The following is a 16,611-nucleotide window of genomic DNA, read 5'->3' as shown; positions in this document are numbered from 1 at the left end:
CAGCACTGAATGAGTTAATGTAACATTGCCTGCAAAATCATGTTGAACAGATACCCTGGAAAATTGTTTAAATATTCGATCATTAAATTAACTCCAGCGCAGCAGGTGAGCTAACTCCTACCTGTTCATTTTAGTTCTCCCAGCAGAAATTGTGTTGCATATTTCTCTGAAAGCTCTTTAACAAAGTCTCAACAAACAGCAGCAAATTTTAAAATAAAGTTGTCAATTTCAGCCACCCCCCCCCCTCCCCCTCCCCCTCCCCCCACTTGTTTGGTGATGGGAGGGAACAAAGTGGTGGATTCAGCTTATCTCTAGTTTTAATGCCTTTTTCTGCTATCATTACAGTAACAACTTGCATTTATGTGGTGACTTTAACAGTGAAAATAAATCCCAAGGCACTTCACAGAGGGGTGGGGGGAATTAATGCTGAGTCAAAGGAAGAGATGTTAGGAGGGGTAACCAAAAGCTTGGTAAAAGTAGTGGCTTTTAAGGAGAGCCTTAAAAGAGAAGTTTAGGAAGGGAATGCCAAGGTGTGGGGCTTAGGCGACTAAAGTTTTGGCTGTCAATGGTGAGGCGACGGGATGGGTCAGACGCCATGAAGGGATTGAAACATGAGGATCATAACTTTAAATTTGAGGCGTTGGGGAACTGGGAGCCAAGGTAGGTTACCAAGGACAGCGGCGACAGGTGAGCAAGATTTGGTGCAGGATAATATACAGGCAGAAGAGTTTTGTATGAGCTGAAGTTTACAGAAGATTGAGGGTGTCTAGTAGAGTTTTGAAAGACAGTACCTCAGAAGAAGGAACCATTTACACTGTCAGCTAGCATGGAGGGCAGGAATGGAAGTTGGATGGTCAGCAGTTTAGTAGAATTGGGGTCAAGGGTTCAGGAGATAGGTCTTATGGACGAGATAAGTCAAAGGGGCCAATAGGAGAGATGGGAAAGAAACTGGTTCAGGGCTTGGGCAGGGAGTAGTCTGGGGGGCATGTTTGGCTTGGTGAAAAAAGAAAGTAGTCGAGGGAGCTAAAGGTATCGTCTCAATCTTAGTGACAGAGATTCATGAGCTCCTCGCACTTGTTTTAGATGGTGGTGGAGGGGACAGGGCAGAGGGGTTTAGAGGGATGGTTGGTAATGGAGAACTGCTCTCCATGATAATTCTGGAGTCGTAGGTGGTTTTAACAGTGAGGCTTGATAGCGCTAGAAGTAGTCCAGCCAGATCTGATGATGGGTAGCTCAACCAGTTGTGTGACAGATGCACCCCTTGGACTTGAAGGAGCGAAAACAGGGGCTATACTAGGTGGAAGGACCAAGATGAGAGAGGATAAAGGTTTTGCTGGGGACAAAGGCCAGAGGTGAGGGACTGATTCAGCAAATCAACAGCTACACAAGTATTGTGGTGAATGAAAGGTCAAAGGCTTGACAGTTGGGAGTTTGAAAGAGCAATTGTAAATGAGTTGGAGGAAGGGGTTTTTCCCCCCCAAAAAGACTGATGCAGAAGGAAGTGGGGTTGGAAGGGAATGTGGGTGTTGAGGGATACAAGGAAGTACTTGGAGATGGCCTCGTCAGTGATCAAGAATGGGTGTAGAGAGGCTGCAGAAGATATCATGAACGAGAGGATTGGCATGAATATGTGTAGGAGAGTTTATATGGAGGGAGACATTATGAAGGACAGGGGGCCAATGAATTCAGAGAGAAGGAGCGCTGAGATCAAGAGGCTAATGGAGGAAAGGAAGAATATCGGAGTGATGTTTGGGAGCATGGTAAACAATGCAAATTTTAAAGGAGTGCTTTCAGGAGTGGAACCAGGTGAGGCTCTCAAAGGAGAAGGTGCCAGAGGAGTAGGGGAGCAGACAAGGTAGTAACTTGGTAGTAAGGGCCATACCACCACCGCCATGGCAGTTTTGGCAGGGCAGCGGTGGAAATTATAGCCAGGTAGGGAAGCTTTGGTAAGGGGCATGGTGTCACCACCCAGTCAAGTTTCAGTCAAAGCCAGGATGTCAGTGCAATCATGTTGTAGATGGCAAGCACTTTGTCCACGAGTGAAAGGAAATTCTGCAAGGAAATATGGAATTGGGCGGTGATTGATCTGCTGGCAGAATACATAAGGGGTTAGTGGTGGATGGGGTGAGCAAGATGGAAAGACGATTGGCGAGGTTAGCCCCCAGCAGGTGCCCTAGGTGAGGTCATTGATAGAAGAGGATGGGTAGTTGGGGTTGCTGCTTGTAAGTGATAGGTGCCTCGATGGTTCTTTAGAGAATGCCAAGATGGTAGCTGTGGGCTTATTCAAGGGTGATTTAAGACTGAGGCAGGTAAGTAGGAAGGCAGAGCAATAGCGATGGGTTGGGGGCAAAGTACCCAAGAGCAGAGAAATGAAAGGTGGTATGACTGGATGACAGGACAGGGAAGAGACAGGACAGATAGATCAAGAGACAAAAAAAAGATAGTAGCAATGGGCTTAGGTCCTGAGCGACAGGCAAAAAGCATACACGAATGGACACAGAGGGCATTCGGATTACATAAGCAGAGATTAGAAGAGAGCTATCTTGGTGGTAAAGAGAGGACTTTACCCCCTACTCCATGTGCCTTGTATAATCACAGTACATTCAGTACCTTAATGTGACAATAAAATGCTACAAGATCTAATTATCCAACTGTCAGCCCACAGGTGCAAAACGTCACTGGACGAACCCCCTCGCCAAACACCAAGACAATCCACAAAGAAAGGCTCATAAATTCAACGGAGGGTGTCTTTTTTTTTTAAATGAGTCTCCATCTGTAGGTTAACTGATCCCCTATGATTTATTGGTCTGTGTCGAGTCCCTGATAGTTTACTGAGCAAAGGGCAATCCCTGGTTTGCCCCAATTCCATGATGGTTTACTGGGTAAAGCCACTGATCCCTGGTCTGTACCGAGTCTCCGACGGTTTAGTGACTAAACTATTATGGTGCATACGAGAGTCTCTAATCCTAGATGCAGATTCCATTTGCTTGGATTCTTGTACATTAACAGCACAATGAAACACAGCAATGCATCTTTAAGATCCCAGCATGTGCTTTCCTCAGTTCACCATCACAAAAGTGGAGAATATATCCCAGATTAAATGTTTTGCATAGTTGCATCCCAACATATTTGTAGATTGGACACTTGGCTTGCAAATTATTAGACAGGCTTTTAAAATGCAGCACAAATTAACTTTACCCAAATGTATAGTTTGAAAACATCATCAAATTAGGCACGCCAACACACCTGAAAGCTTTTCTAGCATTTGATAGTCAAATCATTTTACTTTCCTTTACTGATCAGCTTTTAAAAGAAAGACTCTCCTGAACTCTTAAAATAAATCTAAGTATGGGAAGAAAGCATCTCTTACCAGTGAACATCAGGCTAGTTTGTCAATTAAATAATATAAACATGAACTTCAAGAATAGTCAGTAGGTGGAGACACTGCACTAAAAAAACATTCACTAGTTGTAAACTGGACAAATGTACAAATCGCATGAACTGAGATACAGAAGAAGCTCTTTCTGTTCCTTTGCAGTCAAATTTAGTATATAATGGGCTGGATTTTCTGACCCCCACGGGTGCGTACGTGCCCATAGGGGCCTCGCAAGAATCCTCTTGACAGATCACCCGCCTGCCCAGGAAAAGGGCCTCTGCGGGCAGAGAGTTCCGCTTTCGGCACAACTTCTGCCCGCTGAAAACCTTTAAAAATCTTATGCCTGGTAAAAGCATGTATAAGGCCTGCTTTTACCAACATAAGAGTTTTAAAAAATTTAAAACTTTCACTCATTTATAATTTTAAAAAATACTTTTAAAAAAGATAAGTTTATTTTTAGCCCTGTACTAAACTTTAATTATTTTTCAAAAAATTTAAACTTTTGTTTAAAATATTTAATTTAATGTAATTTTAACTAATTTTAAATATGATTTTTTTTAAATGTATTTAATGTTTAACTGATGCCCATTCATACCTTTAACAGTTCTGTGCATACAGTCCTGTCAAAAGTGTGAAGAGGGATTCCCTTTTTTGATTGGTTCCCCATGGCCCACGCGAACCGCCTGCACCTCTGGGATACCTGGGCCTCTGCGCATTTCGTAGAGCAGAGGCCCAGGATCGGAAGTCTCGGGACCTACGGAGCCAGCAGGTAAGTGCGTAGATTTTTTCCGATCGGAGGCATCCACACACAGGAAGCCTCTGATCGGAAATTCAGGACCAATATAAATCAATTCATAATGATACTGAACTTGACTTTGACTATTCATTCTGTTTATACAGTATATACTAATTGATCTATAGTACAACACATGAGTGAAGACCAAATGTAGCCTTTAGCTGAAAGCAGATTAGTGGGAAGAGAATAATTGGGCCAGGATGCAAAGATGTAATATGGTCCCTTTTTAAAGTCATACATTCTATTCTTATTTTTGCATAATATTCTGACTAAACTAACATCGATTTGAGAAGCAGAGAAGTAGAATTTCTCTGCAGTACAGGCCGAGGAGCTGGGGATGCAAAACTGAGGAGCTACACTGGTAGGAGGGCATAATTACAGTGAGACATGTTTACATAGGCAGTTCCGATTATAATGTAAAAACAGGAATTTATATTGGAAAAAGTTGACAGGAAGTGCGCACAGAAGTAAGATTTTTTAATAATAGACAGATAAATGGGTTATTTGTTTAAAAGCTCATTTTTAACTTGTACCTTTAAAATGAAGGAAAACATAATCCAGTTCTGATTTTGATGACGGTTATGATTTTAAAAACTACTCTAGGAAGTGTGTCCCCTTTGCTGTTTGCAAATTGGTCTAACGATGTTTTGTATTTTAATTTAGTTAACTCTAAATTCTGTTAACATACAGGTCACTTGTGGTACTTACTGAACCATCTGATGCACTTGCACCCACTTTATCCCCAGCTGCATTCCAACACACCTCAAAGATTCCTCCTGTTCCCCTGTAGCTATGGACAAGAGCACCTGTCTGTAAACAAACCAAATTACTTCAATTATCAGAGATGAGACAGAGCATCAAAAATCTGAACAATGCAATGACTGTCAAGACACCATATGGTGCACTGTGTGCGTGTAAAAAGCAATTCAAGTGTGCATTTGCACTAACAGATTGGGAGGAAGAGAGGAAGGTGAAGGTAGGTGAGGTGATGGCAGCACAGCCACCATTTTCTCTGTGATGATAGTTATATAAACAGGGCGGTGTACATACAGGAGTTACTGCTTTTGTCTGTTATAAACAGCCTTCCAATGTGATTCTATGGTATAAACAAAGGGTCAGATTGCGTGAGAAAGGGAATTTAACTTGTCTTCAGCAGATGACAGCACATACCTGTGTGTTCCAGATGTGAACACACTTGTCGAAGGAGCCGCTAGCCAGGTACCTGCCATCTGGGCTGAACGCTACACTGTATACAGGTTCCTGGTGTTTGGTCAAAGTGTGGATACAGATACCTCGGTCCACATCCCATAGTCGTACAGTGGAGTCAAATGATGCACTGTAGAAAAAATTCCAAAGTCTAAGAGCACACTTAAAAGACCACATCAGCAGCATCCATGACATCTTTTATCACAAGTCTAAAAATACTCTCAATGTAAGGTACTCCCTCCATCCAGTTAAAGAAAAATATTTTAAAAGTCCCCTACCCTTTAGGAGAAATTTAATATCTACTGTTAAGAGGAGCCAGGACAAACATTTTGGACTCAAATTCACCACAGAGCCACCCAACTAATATTAGTGGTGCACTTGTTAACAAGCAGTTCCACACGATTCAGACTGACGTGCACTCTTTTTGGTCTGGGTGCTGATCAAGAGTCATCACATCAAACTGTAAAACTCAGTACCAGAGAGGTAGTGTTATAACCTTGAATCATTCCAGGTTTTTAATAATTCCATGTTTACTGTTTATCGAGTCTTGAGATTTCTCTTTTTGCCAGTAGCAACTCCCACTGAAGCACCAATGACTATAATGTAATCACAGAGTTTACTGAACAAAAAAAATTGCCTTTGAGTACCAGGAAACAATAATATCTAATACATATTAGAATATAATAACCTTATTAGGTTTATGGTCTGGAAGCTACTAAATATAAAGAGCTCAAAGCACAGACATATTTTCTAAGTGAGAATGCTAACAATTTACCATCATTATAGGTGATTTAGGTCATTAACAAATTAGTAGCTCTCCTATAGTGTTGCTCACAGGTAGTCTGGGACCTGGCATGCATGTTTTTTTTTTACATTTGTCATGCTCCCACTGCAGCCTAAACGCGAGAGCAAATTTACTGAAGCAATACATCACATGCCTAATATTACATACTTTTTTTATTCATTCACAGGATGTGGGCGTCGCTGGCAAGGGCAGCATTTATTGCCCATCCCTATTTGCCCTTGAGAAAGTTACTGAAAGATACAGGCAAGTAGATTTAATATTTGTAATGCTATTTAACTACTTCACAAAAAATACTCGGTTGTTCTACCCTCCAAAACCCTTTATTCCCAGTTATATAGCTTATCATTTGTTTTCCATCGCCCACTGATTGGTAGTATTTGCTTAAGATGCAAGTACTTTATTTATTGTACTCAAAACGTTCACTCTTCAGTAATTTTGGCTTCTAAATAAATTTTTTCCCCCCGTTTTGTAGTTCCTGAAGCTGTAATTGGTGTAGCACAAGTGAGGCAAATTCCTGCTGAGAGTCTTCAGTAGCCAGCATGTAAACTGATGGTCGTTTGTCATCGTCTGATTCTGTCTGGCTGGCTGCACACAGCTGCAAAGTGCCTCATGAACATCCCATATAACCCTGATGAAAAACAAGTCTTGCCAAAATGCACCATAAGCGTAGAATTTTTCACTGTTGGCTTAACTGTATAAAACACTGAAAAAATGCACCCCCCTCACACTCGTACCTCATAGTTGTTTACAAATTTTGTGTCTAGCTTATCACAGTACATTCTGGTACTGTAGTTCCACAGGAACAGCATGAAAACTACAAATCCAACAGTGCAAGAATTTATTTAAGCAATTTGACTGGTGGGCTTTGTGGTATTTCCCCGTTAGTGAATGGTAACCTTGGAAAAAGAATTTAGGGATTTGATTGCTTGGCTTTCTAACAGCTACTCATTATTCATTTTATGATTTGTTCACATTTAGAGTGGAAACTTAAATGATTAATGTTACTTAAGCCAATCATAATATTTTGTCCTATAAATGCTTTTGAGATATGACGCATTAGCATCACACCTTCAGATGGAACATCTTTGAAAGGAGCGGCAGACATGTACAGACACAGGACTTCTAATTACATAGATAAGATTCTTTCATACCTTGCTAACATTAGGTTGGCGTTTGGATTGTTAGTACCAGGTCCTGTTGGACTCCACTTGATGGTATAAATTTCCTTGTTATGCGCTTGTAAATCATGGACGCATGCATCTTGCTTCATGCTCCAGATCTATATTAAAAACAAAATTGCATGAAAACCAACATAAAACATTAATCTACAAACTTATTTATATACTACACCACTATGCTCAATACTGCAGTTGGATTTTTTAACTTCTTAATAGGTATATTAAGTTAACTTTTTAAAGGGATCTACTGGAAAAAAAAATGTGCACTTAACTAAAATACAGAAGAAAGGGCTATTCAAATCATAAAGCCTATCCTTTCTATAGCTCGTGTATAATTTTCCCCACTTATCACCTGAGGGAGATGGCAAACCACAAGTTAAATTTCCAGGATAAATTTCTGAAAGCTTTAACCTTCCCACCCTCAAACTAACCATGCAAAACTCCAGGATTCAAAATTGCAACCTCACTTATTCAACTCTAACCAGCTAAATTCCACAAATGAGAGGTCTCTATATACCCCACGTCCTGCAATTTGCTTTAAAAGCCTTTTTACTTAAAAGGTGTTGCTCAACATTAATTTATATTTATTGATTTATATAGCACTCTTCAAGCAAAAGAAAACACCTGAGCGCACAAGCTGAGAAAATAAGCACTAATCAGAATGAGGAGGAAAACTTAGATGGGGGGGGGGGGGGGGGGGGTGAATGAAGACAAGGTCTGAAAGAAGGTTTTAAAGGAGGCTTTTGAAGTTAGAGAGAGAAGTAGCAAGCCAAAGTGGTTCTGGGAGAAAGTTTCAGAAGCTTAAAGATTGGCCTTCAATGGTGGAGTACAGGAAGTAGTTTGGTGTTAGTAAAGCAGAGGGCACCTGCAGGGACATATGGCTGGTAAAGATTGCTCAGATAAGGTTGAGCGAGATTGTGGAAGGATTTAAAAGATGAGTCCAAGAATTTGCTAGGATACAGAAAATCAGTGGAGATTACAAAGACATGGATAATGAACATACAGGAGTGTGTGCAGGCCACAGAGTTCTGAATTAGAAAGTCTATGAAAGACAGGGCTGAGGAATGTAGTAAGGAGAGAATTTATTAAATCAATCTGAGATGATGAAGTTATAGCTTAGGGCTTTAGCAGTGAAGAGGTGTGGGTGTTGGCGAGAGATGCTCCAAAGATGGAAGAAAGTGGTCCTGCCAGAGTACATGTAGAGAAAGCATCATAGTTTAGGATCAAACAGGACCTCCTGATTTAGCCTGAGGGAGCAGCGCCATAAAGAAAACAATGCTAATGGGAACAGAAAGCATGGCTTCATTTTTGTTGATGTTGAGCTGGAGGAAATTGTGGATCATTCAGAGCCCATTGTTAGACACCTTGGAGTCTATAGTGAAGGCAGAAAGGTTGGGTATTATCAGCATACAAGTGGAAGCTAATAGTAGTTGCAAATGATGTAGCTGAGGGACAACATGTAGACAATGAATATGGGGGAACCAAACGTAGAGCCTTAGAGCACCCTGGAGATAATAGCATGGGGACTGGAGAAACTGACGCAACATGTTAAATGCATTGGGACTAGGGTTGCGAAGGGGTGGAAAGTTTCCGGTAAATTTCTGGAAATTTTCCACGGGAAGTTTAGTTTGGGAATTTGGGGAATTTTGCCCAAAAAAGCACATGCTAGCATAATATTGTTTTTTTTTTGTATTTTTCATTTTTTTCCCCCCCCACAGGTCCTCTCTTAAAATTACTAACAGAGATGGAATCTTAATTATTAAGGAATTTCTTAATCAATATATGTTTATCTTCTTACTTGGCTTGTTTTAATAATTACAAGTTTTGTGTGTGACTGTGAACAAATGTGTCCTGATTGGTTGATGAGTGGATGAGCGATTAGCTCCCTCTATTGGTAATGTAGCGTCATGCGTGCATAGGTCATGCTTCCATCACATGGCGCATCAGGAAAAATTTACTCACCCTGTTGCAATCGTGCTGATCGACCGCAGTTCGACACAGACGAATGCCCTTTATTTCTCTGCATAGAACAATGCCACGTTTACCGTCGGATGTGTGGAAGCATTTTACCCCAGGCATTAAAGATGGAAAGATGGTGTACATGTGCAAACACTGTACAAAGCCATATGTAAGAATGCCACAAAGATGCAGCAGCATTTATCCAAATGCAACAACTTCACTCAAAGCTCACAGCAGTCAGCCCAGAGTTCCGCTGCTTCCATTCAAGATGATGATGGTTCACATTCAGCATCAGGCTCATCATCAGCAACTCCTGGCCCACTTGGAAGGTTCTTTGATACAATGGATAACCAGCCAGAAGAATGCAGATGAGTGACTTGCTCGAGCTGTATATGCGACAGGCTCACCCCTCATGCTCACAGCCAATGTGTACTGGAAGAGATTTTTCAATGTTATTCGCCCTGCATACTGTCCTCCCACCAGACATGCTTTGTCTACTTATTTGCTGGAGGCTGAGTATAACAGAGTCCAAGGAAAGCTCAAAGAAACGATAGCGATGGCAGACTGTGTTGCAGTTATCTCAGATGGGTGGTCAAATGTACGAGGGGAGGGCATCATAAACTACATCGTCTCCACTCCTCTCCCAGTGTTCTTCAAGAGCACAGACACGAAGGACAACAGGCACACAGGCACATACATTGCTGATGAGCTGAAAGCAGTCATCAACGATCTTGGATCACAAAAGGTCTTTACAGTAGTTACTGACAATGCTGCGAATATGAAGGCTGCTTAGGCTCAAGTGGAGGAGGCCTACCCTCATATTACGTCTATTGGGTGCGCAGCTCATGGGCTCAACCTGCTCCTCAAGGACATCATGGGTTTAAGAACCATGGAAACACTGTACAAGAGAGCAAAGCAAGTTGTTAAGTATGTCAGGGGAAAACAGGTAGTTGCAGCAACCTACAACTCCAAGCAAACGACAAAGAACAAGAACACCACACTGAAGCTGCCCAGCAACACTAGATGGGATGGCGTTGTCATAATGTATAACAGCCTTCTGGAGGGTAAGGAGTCGCTGCAAGAAATGGCAATATCCCAGTCTGAGGATATGGAAACCATCAAGAAAATACTGCTGGGTGGTGTGTTTTGGGAGAGAGTGGTTAGCAGCCTTAAACTACTCTCACCAGTAGCATCTGCAATTGCTCAGATTGAAGATGATGCTGTCTTGTCAGATGTTCTCAGGCTTTTTGCTGATTTAAAAGAACAAATCAGCATTGCCCTACCCACATCCCTGCTGCTCAAAGCAGAGGAGAAGGCAATTGTTCAATTCATACAGTCGTGTCAAGAATTTTGTGTCAAGCCGATTCATGCTGCAGCATACATGCTGGACCCAAAGCATGTTGGGAGACCAATACTTTCTGGAGAACAGATTAACAGCGCTTACAGTGTGATTTCTACCCTCTCACGCCACCTCAATCTGGACGTGGGCAAAATTCTGGGAAGTCTGGCAAAGTTCTCTACCAAGCAAGGTCTTTGGAATGGGGACGGGATATGGGAATCATGCAAGCATATCAGTGCACATACCTGGTGGAATGGACTTTGTGCATCTGAGGCCCTATCACCCATTGCATCGGTGATACTCCAAATCCCACCTTCATCAGCGGCCTCTGAACGAAACTGGTCACTTTTTGGGAATACGCATACAAAGGTGCAAAAACAGGCTGACTAACGAGTGGAGAAACTGGTGGCTATCTGGGCGAACCTACAACTTATTGAGCCAGATACAGAAGTGTCCACCACACAGCTAGAGAGTGATACAGAGGAGGAAATGGACACGTCAGAGCCAGAGTCAGATAATCAAGAGGAGCAATGATGAGTAGAAGACTCAAAGGGACAAAATAAAAACAAATTACAGGATAAATAAGCTGACGCTCTTTTTATTTTATTTTAGATGGGTCTTTTTTGTGGGGGGTTCAATAAAGTTCAAAATTATAACCTAAATAAAGTTTTGAAAGCCTGTTTTTTATTTGTATGGAACAGTATGTCTATTTTGATGACAAAGATAATATAAGGGTCAGGGACAAAAACCATCAGTGTGCAAAAAAACACAAAATTCCCATAAATTCCCATGGAAAGTTTCTTCTTTTAAAAATTCCCGGAAATTTGCAACCCTAATTGGGACAGATATGAGCAGAACCACAAAAGTACAGTGCTATGGAAGCAAAGTTGAGAATGGAGTAAACATGCAACTATAAAGTTGTTAATCTAACTTCAGTTGCGAGCAAACACTTAAAATCCGTAACAGCATCAAGTTAATTGGCACTTAAGGTCAGCTAATCAAGGATAGCCATCCTGGATTTGTTAAAGGGAAGTTGTGCTTGTCAAATTTAGGAGTTTTTTTCAGAACATTTGGCTGAATGTATAGACAAAGGAAATGCATTAGATGGGAAAGAGATCAAATAAAATGAGAATTAGCAAACAGCAAGGAGGCCTATAAGAGTCTTGGGAGGACAGGGAAAGTTTAGCAGAATGGGCAAACAGGTGGCAGGTGCAATCAGAATTTACTCAATGGAAAAATGCTGAAAGGTGCGAAGGAACAGAAACACCCTGGGGTGCAAATACATCATTTTTTTTTTTTTTATAAAGTGCAGGTGCAGGCAAATGAAGTCAAGAAAAGGCCAATAGCATTTCGGCTTTATAAACAGGAACATAGAGTGCAAAAGCAAAGTGATCATGATACATTCGTACACGGCAATGGTTGGGGCCACAGTTAGAGAACTATGTGCGATTTTGAATGCCCAATTGTAAAGCCAGAAAGTATACAGCAAAGATATATCAGGATCATACTAAGGATAAGAAAATGTAGTTTAAAAGGTGAAAATGAGTTAAGAGGGACTATTTTCACTGGAACAAGAGGCCAAGGGAAGATTTAATAGAGGTTTTTAAAACTGAAGAGTTTTGATAGGGTAAATAGGGGAAGACTATTTCCCCTGGTTGGTTACTCAGTGACAAGGACGTCAATTTAAAATTGTTACAAAAAGGGCGAGGAAAGAGGTCAGAAAAAATGTCTGTATGCAAAGTTGTTAACCCATTGAATGTTTTGCTATAGGGATTAGTTAAGGCACATAAAACTACATTTTTTTTTTTTTTTTTTTAAATACAGGAAGTGTTCCAAAGTAATTACAGCACAGAAACAGGCCATTCAGTCCAACAGGTCCATGCCAGTGTTTATGCTACACACGAGCCTCCTCCCACCCCCTTTCATCTAACCCCTTCAACATATCCTTCTATTCCTTTCTCCCTCATGTGTTTATCTAGCTTTCCCTTGTACGCATCTATGCTGTTCGCCTCAACTACTCCCTGTTGTAGCGAGTTCCACATTCTAACCACTCTCTGGGTAAAGAAGTTTCTCCTGAATTCCTTATTGGCTTTATTAGTGACTTTCTTATATTTATGGCCCCTAGTTCTGGTCTCCCCTGCATGTGGAAAGAACTTCTTTACCCCTAACCCTATCAAACCCTTTCATAATCTTAAAAGCCTCCATCAGGTCACCCCTCAGTCTTCTCTTTTCTAGAGAAAAGAACTCCAGCCTGTTCAATCTTTCCCGATAGGTATAACCTCAGTTCTGGTTATTATTCTAGTAAATCTTTTTTTTACATCTTCTCCAGGGCCTCCACATCCTTTTTATAATATGGAGACCAGAAATGTTCACAGTACTTCAAGTGTAGTCTAACCAAGGTTCTATACAATGTTGATAAACATTTGAAGCAGAGGAAGATGATGGCCTATGGAGAGAGAGCAGAGTAATTGGTTTAGTTTTTGGACTGCATTCGCAAAGAGTTGGCACAGACATAATGGGCTGAATGGCCTCCTTTTATGCTATATATAAGCTTCAATGGAGTAGTCAAAAGTTGCAATGAGATTGAGGACGCAGAGAGTCACAATTGCACAAGATGTCATTGGTGACTTTGATCAGACAGTCTTGTTGCTGTGGGTAGATTGGAAACTGGATTGGAGGGTCTCAAACTGAGTGTCATGGGTGAAGTAAGTTTGTAATTGAGTGGCAACATTAGGTGCAAGGATTTTGGCAAGAAATGGTAGGTTCGAGATAGGGAGATAGAGAAAACAGAAAAGTCAAAAGCAAACACTATACAGGGTTGATGGCAGAGGTTTTAAAAGGATGGAGAGCTTCAGAAGATAGAGAAGACAGCAATGATGTTGGCATACGTGGAGTGAAGAGAAAAGCAGGATAATCAGGAGTGGAGTTGGGAAAGGATTAGATAATGGGCTCAAATGCAGAGTAAGGCCCTTTTATAGTCTGCCTCAACAATGTGTCGAGGCCAACTCTCAGAGCAGCATACCCTTATGCATCAGTAACATTTTTCAATTTGCCACATCAGCCATCCTGTGCCTTGAGTGCACCAACTAGTGTCAAATTAGGAGAAGATTTTTTTTGATGTGGCCACTGCAACTGAATGGAGACTCCTGAAACTCATTTAAATAGATCCCTTACAGCTAGCCAAGAGGAGAGATTTTCATCCCATCTCTCAAAATTGAATTTGAACTAAAGCCTTAAAAGTGAAAGGCCAGCTTCTAATCCACTGTACCCCAAACCTGCAGTGTTTTCAATGACTGTTTATCTATCAGATTGCAGGTCAACAATTTATGAGGTATCCTTGAGATGTTGCAATAAGGTAATGTCTCTCGGGAAAGCTTGGATACCATATAACCTATATAATGCATACTTTGAGGGCTATTGACGTAACTTCATACTGAACAGAGAATGGTTCCATCTCTGAACCATGACACTAAGGGGAGTAGAAGCATTGGGACTGAAAACAAGCAGCACTTCAGAGCAGCAGACAGCAGCAAGCACATTAAATTCAGATGGTTTTAAAGTTCTAACTGTCTCATCTGACACTGTTCAGCATACATGAATGAGGTTCCTGCCTATTTCCAGTGGGAGCTGTGGCCACCTGGATCAAGGTCTGCCCAAAAACCGTCAAGAATGGGAACTTAGCGGTAAGCTGGCGTTTCCGTTCCACGTGCTAATTTCGTCCTGTAACTGTCCTGTTTTTAAGCACAAATGGGGTGGTAGGAACACAAAAATCATCCCCATGGAGTTTAACGATTCCCATCTTATGCACAAATGCACAGAATGTGACTATTCATCATAACAGGAAAAGCAGTGGGCCTAGGCTTCATGTTAAGAAATTGATTTGACAATGTTCCACCAATGCTTGGAGCTGGTCAAGCGGTTGGGATCTGATCTTGCATTTGCACTTTGAAAAGCAAATGTTGGAATCTTTTCAAATTACAACTTGTATTGATTTTTATGTGGGTTCAATGACGACACATTCATGAAAGAGAATGACTTTTTATCTAAAGTATGTTCAACTCAGTTAACAGCATTACAGGAGACACCATGTTAGAGATCCATCTAAAACGAAACTAAAACTAAACTGCTTGTCTCTCACATGCCCTCTGCTGGTCAGGCATAAATAATCAATCAGGCAAATATGCTGGTAAGGCATAAATAATCAAACAGGCAAATACCATCACTATTTGCTGATATCATTACATCTCCCTTTCTTAAAACAAAAGTATTTTACTTTTATCTAACAACATGTTTTCTTTGTATTACTCTGCATTTTAACTGTAACACTTAATGAACTTACATTATCATTATCATTATCAAGGTTTTTTAACCTTGCTTTGTGTGTTCACATGAAATATGTAAATACACTAGAACTTGAAGAGAGAATAAGATAACATTACTTCCTTCTATAACAAGAGTCCTTAAACTTGCTCAATGAGTCTCTCAGGAGGCTTCACGCGTCTTGAGGATTTTCTGATTGATTGTCCTTGAATCTGAGTTGTTGCCTCAGATGATGATTTCTCAGCTGTGTGATCAGGTTGTTCAACAGTATCAGTCTTTTGACCTGCTGTGTGATCAAGTTGTTCAACAGTATCAGTCTTTTGACTTGCTGTGGCTGGTCCCATGAGAAGATCTCGACGATTTCTTCGCAGAACAGCACCCTCATCTGTCTGAATGGTGTATGATCTTGGTTGAACTTCACTCAGGACAGTTCCCTTCTGAGTCCATATGTTTGTTTTGTCTTTGAACCTTACTTGGTCACCAGTGTGGAGTTCAGGTAGGTTTTGTGTTCCTCTGTCATAGTAGTACTTTTGCTTTTCTTTCTGTTGTTCTTTGAACTTCCTCACTTTCTCCCCCTCTTTTGTTTTCAGGAGGTTCTCCGGGATGGGTAGGTTTGACCTTAGCAGACGTCCCATAAGGAGTTGGGCTGGTGACATACCACACTCGAGCGGCGTTGTGCGGTATACAAGCATGCTCTGGTAGAAGTCAGTTCCACTGTCTTTTGCCTTGTACATCAGTCTTTTCACAGTCTGGACCAATTTTTCCACTAGTCCATTGGACTGTGGAAAGTGAGGACTTGACGTTGTGTGGACAAAGTCCCACTCTTTGGCAAAGTGTCGGAAACTTGCATTGTAAAACTGGGGTCCGTTGTCTGTGAAGACCTCGCTTGCCACGCCATGTCTGGAGAATATGGCTTTCATACATCTTATCACAGCATCTGCAGTAGTGGTGTACAGTCTACAAACCTCTGGATACAGGGAGTAATAGTCTGTGACTACAAGATAGTCCTTCCCTTGACATACGAATAGTCAGCGCCTACCTTCTGGTAAGGTCTGTCTGGCGCTGGGTGTGGCTTTAGTGGTTCTACCGGATTGCTTGCTCGATATTTCAGGCATATTGTGCAGTTTGACACCTCATTTGTCACATCTTGGTTGATTCGTGGCCAGTACATCACCTCTCGTGCTCTTTTCTTACACTTTGATTCCCAGATGTCCTCCATGGATCCTTTTTAGCATCTCTTTTCTCAGACTCTTTGGGATAACTATTTTACTTCCTTTGTAGATGATGTCTTCGACCACTGATAGTTCCGCCCTGCAGTTCCAGTACTCTGCCATGTCAGGTGAGCAGTCTTGCTTCATGTTGGGCCATCCATCCAAGATGCTTTTCCTCAGTCGTCTCATTGTTTCATCTTTGTTTGTCTCAGTCTATATGAGCTCCATTTTTGCATCTGCTATGGGCAGTGCACTTGTGATCATGTCCACGTAGGCGTTCACTTTTTCATCCATTTTGGTGTTTGCGGGCTCACTTGGGTCAACAGCTCTGGACAACGTGTCTGCTGTATACATCAGTTTACCCGGAGTGTACGCAACATTCAGTGTATAGCGTTGCAGCCTGATCATCATTCTTTGTATT

The 16,611-nt window shown here is 41.4% G+C and overlaps 1 protein-coding gene across 5 annotated transcripts in view; it reads right to left on the bottom strand.

The window, feature by feature from the left end:
- Positions 1–16,611, bottom strand: part of tbl1xr1a (TBL1X/Y related 1a) — a 223,259-nt gene that overhangs the window by 7,282 nt on the left and 199,366 nt on the right. For 4 of the 5 annotated variants that reach the window (XM_085990288.1, XM_085990287.1, XM_085990290.1 and 1 more), the window contains 3 exons: positions 7,335–7,462; positions 5,343–5,508; positions 4,881–4,982 (listed from right to left, as the gene is read on the bottom strand). In XM_085990288.1, coding sequence (XP_085846414.1) covers positions 4,881–4,982; positions 5,343–5,508; positions 7,335–7,462 — 396 coding nt within the window. The remainder of the gene's footprint in view (positions 1–4,880; positions 4,983–5,342; positions 5,509–7,334; positions 7,463–16,611) is intronic. The other variant, XM_085990291.1, reaches the window with a different exon arrangement.

The sequence above is a fragment of the Somniosus microcephalus genome, chromosome 6 (genome assembly GCF_052327205.1).
Source record: "Somniosus microcephalus isolate GS21.2 chromosome 6, FLI_Smic_1.0, whole genome shotgun sequence".
In the NCBI taxonomy this organism is placed as follows: Eukaryota; Metazoa; Chordata; class Chondrichthyes; order Squaliformes; family Somniosidae; genus Somniosus; species Somniosus microcephalus.
Note: the sequence above shows the minus strand (reverse complement) of the source record. Positions and strands in the feature narration are given on the sequence as shown.